The 10018-nt window shown below is 46.5% G+C and overlaps 1 protein-coding gene across 1 annotated transcript; it reads right to left on the reverse strand.

Annotated features, from left to right (window-relative positions):
- Window positions 1-8662: 8662 nt before the first annotated feature.
- On the reverse strand, window positions 8663-9442 carry LOC133795816 (uncharacterized). Its single transcript, XM_062233273.1, has one exon. It carries the CDS (start codon window positions 9440-9442, stop codon window positions 8663-8665), a length of 780 nt encoding a protein of 259 aa, XP_062089257.1.
- Between the last annotated feature and the right edge of the window lie 576 nt (window positions 9443-10018).

Here is a 10018-nt window from a genome sequence, read left to right on the forward strand (position 1 = left end):
TTTTTCCTCTGGCCAGGGTGTTTATAAAAGGTGAGTCATGCTTTTTATTCTGTTTTTCATTAATTTTAATGTGAATTAATCATATCTGGATGATTGTCTACTAGTTTAACTCTCTGCACTGCTGCTTCGGTTCTTTGTATCAGACTTTTCTTGGCCTCAGGTCAGCATGAGTTCTGAGCGACAGAGCAAGCTAACAGAGAAGGGGCTTCTTCACGAATCTAAGGAGAATGCCATTAGTATCAGGGGTGTATTGAACTCCTACTGTATACAGATTATGACTCGACTTTGTTTCACGGATCGAGTCGACCATGGAGCTGTGCGGGTTAGATCGCAGAAGGGTGACATGACTCTAGGCAAGATTACCGCAACATGCGCGAAGCAGCTGGGAGCTTTCCTGAAGAAATCTCCTCTTACTCCTTCAACTCTGTCACTGACGAAGGCTGAGTTCGAAAGGGCGTGTTCTGAAACCTTCGCTGCATGTGCCAAGCGTCAAGGGTCCCACAGGGTAAAAAGAAGGAGGGTTCTGGCCTGGCTGCAGAGTCTTCCCCTGACAAGTCCAGCTTATCGCGCAGGTCTTCTCACATTCAAGGGCGGTCGTCCACGCCTTCTGACGCTCTACAAATTAAGCCTCTTTAGCAAGTGCCTTTGCCTACAGACGCCTTGGGAAAAAGAAAGGAGCGTGAGGAGTCCTCTTCCGAAGATTCGGACGACGGGAAGTACATTTTGTCGAAGCTTCGGATCCCAAAAGGTTATGCCCCCACTACTCAAGGATCTCCCTTTGCAATCCCCAAACTTACCCCAGGAAAATTACCAACGGGCCAGGCTCTATCGTTGTGCAAGAAGCCACGGGGATCTTCCCCCGTTGGGCATTTTCCTGGGGCGTCTTCTACTTCACATGTAATTGGGTCTTCCTTGACAACAGGCTCAGAAGGGGTGGCTCAAGCAGAGGGAGTTTCCTCTTCTCCGTCCAAATTATCAGGAGTGGCGACTGGAGCTGGAGTGCAGGATGGCTTACCGTTGGAGGTGAAGTCGCCTGCTGTCTGTGCGAAGCCATCAGAGGCATTGGCCTCTGCTTATGATTTGGCTGAAGGGTCTGCCGTTGGCCATAAACGTGGCTCAGAGGGGAGACGCCCTTCCTCTGCCTCTCGTAAAAACAAGCTTCTAGAGGATGCCTTCGGAGAGGGTTTTGAGACTACGGATACCACTCCTCTGCCAGTTGAGGCAAGTAAGGCCGTTGAGTCTGAAACTATCCCTGGGGGCCAGGAATCAGGGGCTGTCAAAGTAACAGGTGTTGACAGTCTTGGTGTTGACGTTTCTTCATTACCGCCTACCACTTCCGAGTCTCATCCAGGAGATGTCATTGCTGTGTCCCCGAAGGGTACTAACACTTTTGAATCTCCTAGCGCTTTCTTGGAGAAGCTCACGTCTTCTGCCGTGCAGACGCCAGTGTACCTCCCCAGTGATTTGGGTGAGGATGACAGCTTGTTTGTACGCCCTTTGAAGACATATTCTTCTGGCGCGGGGGCAGTTGCGTTGGCATCTGATAGCATTATGGTATCGACGTTAGCAGAAGGTGAGAAGCCAGTTGCCCCCGTTGCTTCTGCGGCTGCATCTGCAGGGGGAGAAGCAAGTGACAGAACAGGAGTAATGTCAGAATATGGCCCCTCTGCGTCTAACGAAGTTATGGAGGAAATGCTATGCATAAGCAGACCCCATCTACCCACGGAAGCAATTGGGTCCTTGAGCGGTCAAGGTGATTTGTTGCAGCAAGTATCAGACCATATCTGGATGGTAAGTTGGTTAAAAAATTAGGCTCTTTTTATATTTCGTGATATGTGTGTAATGTTATTTGTAATGGGCATAATTGATTTGTCACAGAGCTATGTATGTGCTTCTGCTGCAAGGCGAGAATATGCGGCGGCTATGCAGAATGGAGCCAAACTGGCGGAGCAGATGGCGAAATTAGAAGAGGAGCGGTCAGGGAGAAAGATGGCCGAGGCGAATCGGGACGTGCTTGTGGAGGCCATCAAGAGGTTAGAAACAGAGTTGGCAGAGGCAAAAAAGAGGGTGGCTGCCACGGAGGAGAAGCTGGTAAGCATTGTCGGGCTTGAAGTAGAGCAAGACAAACTGAAAGCTGACTTGGTGGATATGACCAATAAGTGGATGGAGAAAAGCCAATTCTGCGTTCAGCATGAAGCCTGCATGGAGAAGCTTAACAGTATGATGAACGACCTTAAAGAAGATATTGTGTCGTTGCAGACTGATAAGGAGACCTTAGACAAAGAGAAAAAAGAGCTGGAGCGAAGGGTAAACAGTCTTGAGGCCAGCGCAGCGGACGCCAAGAAGCGGAAGTTGGAGGCTGAACTCCTTTTAGGGAAAAAGTTGAAAGAAGCAGAAGAGGTATGTGACTCTTCTTTTGTTACTGATGCATTAGAAAATTAATGGGCCCATAAAACACGTGTGTTGATTCCGTAATGTTTTTGTTTTTGCAGAGGGCAGTAGAGGCGGTTGTTGAAGCCACTAGGCAGCGTATTCGAGATCGGGAGATCACCGAACGCAAGCTTGTGAGAGTGGCTGAGGTAGATACTGCCAAGTATCTGGATTTGGCATTACGTAATAAGAAGCAGACCCCAGAGGAGAAATGGGCAAAACTGGAGATGTATTGTAAGAGTGTTGATGTAAAAATAGGAGAGTATGACGTCGACAAATATTTGAATGAGCTTGGTGATTTGCAGATTTCTTATCCGCCATGTCATCTGGAGAAGTTGAAGCTGAGGGGCGATGCGCTGGGGTCGATGTATAATGCCAACGGGGAAGCTGTTGAAGATATTGTTGCCAGTGTGGCTTCTGATCATAAGGCATCAGGTTCTTCGTCTGTAGCAGAGGGCAAGCCAGGGGGTGAAAGAGGTGTCGTAGAATGAACGACACACTATTGTTTTGTTAACTTTTGTCATGTTTTGCTTTCGAATTAACTTCTGTATATGCATTCTTTGGGCTCTTCAGGCTGCCAGTTTGTAGTTGATTGTAATAGAGCAAATTATCAATACAAGTAGAACTTTGTTTCATGTTGGTTGTCTTGGTGTGTGTGCTGTATGGGTTTGTTGTTATTTAGGACTTAATTGAAGGCGCGATGACAGGTGTATGTCGTATGGTGCACTCGGATCAGAGGCTTCATAGACCCTTTAGGCCTTTGCATGCGAAATACAACGAAAGATTATACAGATGGTGGGAGAGGATGCCCAGTTAAGTGTTGTGTGATTGATGCATCTTTGTGTTTTGGTGATGGGTTGGAGCTGACAACATTGTCGTTGCAGGTGAGCACCGTGAGTGGACGAAGGTTCCCTTTTTGAGGAGAATCTTTGACAACCCACAGTGGCTTTACTCAACTTGGGCTATGGAAGAGCTTATCAGAAGTGGCATCCCGTACTACATATCATGTGAACGTTATGGGTTAGGCCATCCGAAGCTAGAGAGTGCGATGGCAGAGTATTTGCGTCGTATTGAGTGGGATTAATTATGGGCAAGAAAATAGAGCAATTATGGAATCAGGAGTGAATATTACCGTTAATGTAACATAACTTATAAATAATAACTTCTGATTTATTGCTATTTTTGAGTATACATTGCCTTCTGATTCCATGCTTAGCATCTGTCAGTTTAATTTACTGTACAAATATTCATTTTTGTTTATTGAGAAAGGAATTGAGCAAATACGTGTGCCCATACTTAGCATCTGCCAATTTAAGTTGTAGTGATAAGTGTGTCATACTCCTGCGATGTTGCCATTATTGCTGGGTGGCAGACCTTCTTACGCATACGAAGTTGTTGTAGTGGTCTTGTTCGGGACTGGTCCGGCCCCTTGTGATGGAAACTTTCCCACTAGGTCAGAGGGGTTGATGTTATCCAGAATAACGCGGAGGAGAAAGCGTAGAGTAGGGCATCGAAGTAGATGCAAAGAGGTCAAGATTATGAGGCATGTATCTTTCCAATGCACCCATACCGTGTAGTGTGGTGAGGGGTCGTTTAGGCTGCCGCGTATCCTATCAAAGGCACCCATTGTGCAGGATATGGGTCCGACTGCGGGAAAAGTTCCTCCCAGCCTTGGATTGCCAAACCAGTTGGGGAACGTTGGAGAGGAATCCAAAGCATGACAGCTCCTCTTATGCGGGTAAGAGGGTAGGGTTTGCAGTGCACCTCCGTTGGACGACCAGATCAGCGTAGTCAGGGCAGATTAGACTGCAAAATGGCTGGCCGTAGCTCCTTGTGAACTTAGTCAAGTCAGATTAGAATGCGGTACAAAATTCAATGGAACGTGCATGCAGAAGCGGTAGGATCTTGTACGCAGACTGTGTGTAGTGGCCTTGTTGCCACGAACTGTTGAGATTCAGCCTGGTTCCAACGTGTGGGGTGTGATCCTCGCTATATTTTATCATTGCTCTTTGTTTATTGAATTGTAGGTGTATGTTTTGAGATCAAAGACCTACGGTGTATTGCCAGGGGATGTTGGCAACTTAAAACATTATATGATTGTTTATTTATAGCCATTGTGGTAGGTGGTGTTTGAGTACACGTGAATAATGTTACAAAGTTAGGTGAGGCTATTATTGAGGAACCCTTTCGAATAAAAAGTTAATTGTCACGCGTCTGACTTGGTGAAATATGGTTGATAATAATGCCAAGGAATTGAATACATAAGAGAAATTTAAAAGAATGTGAAAAAATGGAAAGTTGTTGTATTACTTTTGAATTGCACAGTACAGCTATTAGCAATAATATTGCTTCAAAGACATTGAGTTCCAAGTACGAGGTATGATTTTCCCACTTCGTACATTTTTTAGAGTGTAAGACCCTCAGCCTAGTACTTTAATGATTTGGAAAGGCCCTTCCCAATTAGGCTCTAGCTTCTTCTTGTTGCCTGTGACCTTACGCAGAACCCAATCACCTTCTCGAAATGTGCGTGAGTGGACCCTTTTGTTGTAGTAGCGTTCTGTGACCATTTGATAATTCTCTAGTCGTAATTGCGCCATTGTACGTGCTTCTTCTAGAAGATCTAGGTTGTGCAGCAGTTGAATGTTGTTTGTTGTTGGGTCAGATGTGATCTCTGTCCGAAGTGTAGGTAGACCGACTTCTGTTGGGATGACGGCCTCTGTTCCATATACCATGGCGTAGGGAGATTCCCCCGTGGAGGACCTTCTTGTTGTCCTATATGCCCATAACACTTTCGGTAATTCTTCTACCCATGCTCCTTTTTTGTCTTCCAAATTCTTCTTGATGTTGGTAAAGATAACTTTGTTGGAAGCCTCTGCTTGTCCATTGCCCTGTGGGTAAGTGACAGAGGCGAAGCTTAGCTTGATCTTGTACATGTCGCATAGTTCTTGTACCTTCGCATTTTGGAACGGAGTCCCATTGTCCACGACTATCTCCCAGGGTATTCCAAATTGACATATAATATGCTTCCAGATGAAGGACATAGTGTCTGTTTTGCTGACCGTGACGTATGCCTCTGCCACAACCCATTTTGTGAAGTAATCAGTGGCTACAAGAGCATACCATTTTCCACCAGCAGCCTTAGGTAGTTCACCTACTACATCCATACCCCATTTTGCAAAAGGCCATGGTGCAACGATGGAGTGTAGGGTTTGAGCAGGTTGATGGATGGTGGGTGCAAATCGTTGGCATTTGTCGCATTTTTTGGCATAATCCCGCACTTCTGTCATCATGTATGGCCAGTAATACCCTGCTGTAAGTGCCTTGTGTGCCAAGCTCCGTTCCCCTGTGTGATTTCCACATGTCCCCTCATGTATTTCCTCTAATAATTTTTTATCTTCTAATGGGCACAAACACCGTAGGTAAGGGCCGTTGAAGGATTTTCGGTACAACGTCCCATTAATCATGGAATAGCGTTGTGCCCGAAGGCGCAGAAGATTTGCATCTTTCGGATTAAGTGGGAGTTCAGAGGTGGTCAAGTATTTTATGATCGGATCTATCCAGCATTCAGGTTCTGATGAGGTCAAATAGACTTCCCTGTCTCTGCTTGATCGACTTATAGATATGGAGGACTGGCGTGTGCATCTTCCTGCAGAAGCTAATTTGGCAAGGGTGTTGGCCTTCTGATTTTGCTCCCTGGGTACTTGTATGAGTTCGAACTGGCGAAAATGCGATCATAAGTCAGTTACCTTCTGTAGAAGGCTAGTCAGATGGGGTGCTTTGGTATCGAAATTTCCAGCCACTTGCTCTATCATAAGCTACGAATCGCCTTTGACGTTCAGACATTGGATTCCTATTTCTCGTGAGAGTTCCAAACCGTAGATTAGTGCCTCATATTCTGCTTCATTATTCGTTGTGGGTTGCTCTAAACGAATGGCTTCTTCGATTTTGAGGCCCGAGGGAGCTTCTAATACGACGCCAATACCTGCCCCTTGGGAATTGGATGCTCCGTCAGTATACATCGTCCACACCCACTGATCTTCTGATTCTAACAATTCTGGCAAAGCGTCAGGGGTGAATGACTGAATTTCAACCAGGTTGTCGGCGAGTACCTGTCCTTTTTTAGCTTTTCGTGGCGAATACTGAATATCGTATGTCCCTAGCTCAATGGCCCATTTAGATAGTCTTCCAGAGAGGTCGGGCTTACTCAATACCTGCTTCAATGGATAGTCCGTATATACAACGATGGTGTGGCTTTCAAAATATTGTCGTAACTTCTTCTTGGCCGTGAGGAGTGCGAGTGCCAATTTTTCCATCATACTGTATCGGGTTTCAGCGTCTAACATCATCTTGCTGCAGTAGAACACTGGCCTCTGACGATTGGCTTCTTCTCGAAAGAGAACAGAACTTACAACGAATTGTGAGACAGACAAATATAAGAATAATTCTTCATTAGCAATGGGAGAGCTCAATATAGGAGGAGAGCTCAAATAAGTGTTCAGCTCTTCCAATGCTTTTTTCTGCTCTGGTCCCCAGGTGGTGTTGGTAGATTTCTTTATACATTGTAAGAAAGGTTGGCAACGGTCAGACATTCGTGATATGAATCGACTTAACGCTACTATTTTGCCGGTAAGAGCCTGTATATCACGGATGGTTCGAGGCTCTTTAACTTCTGAGAGGGACGCAATCTGGGTTAGATTCGCCTCGATGCCCCTCTGACTGACGACGTATCCCAAGAAATGTCCAGAGGACACCCCAAAGACACATTTTGAGGGGTTTAATTTCATTTTATAAGCATCAAGGATGTCGAAACATTCAGTCAAGTTGTCTATATGTGAAGAGCTTTGTTTGGACTTGATGACCATATCGTCAATATAAACCTCCATATTTCTCCCGAGTAATGGGGAAAACGGCTTGTGCATCAGCCTCTGGTACGTTGCGCCTGCATTCTTTAGCCCGAAGGGCATAACTTTGTAGCAATATAAACCACCCTCTGTTATGAAAGCCATATGAATTCGATCCTCTGATTTCATGGGGATCTGATTGTATCTGGAGTAAGCGTCAAGGAAGCTCATCCTTTCATATCCTGCCGTGGCATCTATCATCTGATCGATCTTTGGCAGAGGGTAGCTATCCTTGGGACACACTTTGTTTAAATTTGTGTAGTCTATGCACACTCTCTTTTTCCCATTCTTCTTCGGGACCACAACGGGGTTGGCAATCCAACTGGGGTATAAGCATTCTTCGATTGCCCCTGTGCTGAGGAGCCATTGGACCTCCTCTTGTATGACTTGATTTACCTCTGGAGCGAACCTCCTCTGCTTTAGCTTGACGGGTGGGAAGTTGTTGGAGATATTCAAGCTGTGGCTCATGACAGAAGGGTCTATTCCGGGCATGTCATGTGGAGTCCAGGAAAAAGTTCTCATTCTGGTTTTAAGAAATCGTACGAGGGTCTGCCTCTCATCTTCAGAGAGCTTGGTACTTACCAGGACCGTTTTAGAAGGGTCAGCGTCGTCTAGACCCACTTGTTCTAAGGTATCTAGTGTAACTTGGGGTTTTTCTTGGTCTTCTTCTAGATTGATTCCTTTTAGGCACGCTGGTAGGTCCTGCTATAATTTCTATAAGTCAGGAGAGATTTTAAAAGTCAGCAGAGGCAAAGCTATTTATTTCTTTTAAGGTAAGGAAGCACTTTTTGGCCTGCTTCTGGCAGCCTTTGATGTCGACGGTGTATCGCCCGTTAAGTGATTGACACTGCATCACCTGATGTAGAGTTGAGACTACCTCCTGCATCCGGTGGATCCAACTTCTCCCCATGATGGCGTTGTAGCTTGTGGTGGAGTCTATAATGAGGAAGTCTACTGGCAGGGCGCGTTCTGCAGCTACCACAGTTAATCGAATGACGCCATTTGGATAGACTCTTTGGCTATTGAATCCTAAAATGGGCATGGTGGAGGGTCGGATCTGATTCTCCTCCAGCCCCATCTTCTGGAAGGCTTCCCAGTAGAGGATGTCGACCCCACTGCCCCCATCGATCAGAACTCTGCCCAGCTGGCAGTGGTCAACTTGTAAGGAAATGACGAGTGGATCATCATGAGGCAGGTGGACGCCCTTCAGGTCATCATCAGTGAAGGTGATAGCAGAGGCTAGGTAGCTTCTGTCTTCTGAAGTGACGAGATTGACCACGTGGCCTAATGATTTGTATCGCTTCACTCGTTCTTCCATCCTTTTATGGATTTTAGTTGTGTTCTTGATTATCAGTGGGCTCTACGATCCCGTGGATCATGGGGACTTGCTTAAGAGGCTCCAGGGTGCTGTTAGAGGCTGTGTGTACGGGGTCTGACGCCTGCGGAGCCGGGGCAGAAGCTGGATTCTGCCGCGAGGCGCCTGGTCTGCCTGTCTCCTTGATGTATTGGGTAAGCTGCCCAATTCTCATGAGGGCTTGGATCTGATTGTTCAAATTGTAGCATTCAGCGATCATATGACCGTGATCTTTGTGGAAGAGACAGTATCTGCTTTTATCCCTTCTGTCAGATGGAGTGGTAATTTTGTAGGGCTCTCGCCAGATAGGCTTGTCTTTATTTTCTTCATAAATGACTTCTTGCAGGACGGTGTATTCGAAGGATGGGTATCGTGATGGCTGTTGATCCTGTCTTGGCCTTTTTCCTTCCTCCGTATGATCTGTTTGGTTCCGCTTCCTCTTGTCATCCCTGGCAGGTGGTGGAGGATTATTTGTTGGGGGAGCAGAGATGAGTGCAGTCTTCTTCTGTGCGCGCTCTCGAAATTCTAATACCCTGAAGACGCCCTCGGCTCGGGTCTGCACGTCTGCCATGTCATATGGTGGTGTCATAGTGAGATTCTCATGCAAGAGTGACCCCACCTGCAAGCTTTTGACGAAAATATTTGCTGCGGTGAGTGGGTCGACGTCGTGGATTTGATGTACGAGGTCAATGAAACGCTGTAAGTATGCTTTTGGATGTTCATTCTCCCCCTGTTCAATTTGATAGAGATCGGCCATTGTTCTGGGCGCCTCTCGATTCGCGCTGTACTGCTGTAAGAAGGTCCATCAGAGATCACTAAAACTATTAAGTGACATGGGCTTTAACTGTCGGAACCATAACAGAGCTGGCCCAGAGAAATTCGTTGAAAAGACTTTGCATTGTATGGCTTCGTTATTAGCTTCTAATGCCATCTTTTGTTGAAATTGAAATAGGTGGTTTAGTGGGTCTCCTTTTCCATTGAACGCAGGCAGGGAAGGGATGACGAAGTCCCGAGGCTTTGGCTCATTCTGAATCCATTCCGAGAAAGGCGATTTCTCAGTGGTTCTTGATACTAGATCCATATGTTTGGTAGCGTAGGCGGATCGCCCATCTGAGAACTTCTGCATCATTTCCCTCATCATGTCTTCTTTCCAGCTGTCCAAGAAACGGATCGAGGGAACGCGACCTTCAGAGGGAGAATTGTGTGCGACTTGAGGTATGGTGCGTTGGGGCCAGACTTCGGCTGCTGGCTGGATGGGTCCCGTGGGTTCTGCTTCTGCCCGCCCATGCGTGTCAGAGGTTGGGGCTTGTCGCTCTTCGGCCCCGGAGGATGG

This window comes from Humulus lupulus, chromosome 8 (genome assembly GCF_963169125.1).
Source record: "Humulus lupulus chromosome 8, drHumLupu1.1, whole genome shotgun sequence".
Taxonomy (NCBI): Eukaryota; Viridiplantae; Streptophyta; class Magnoliopsida; order Rosales; family Cannabaceae; genus Humulus; species Humulus lupulus.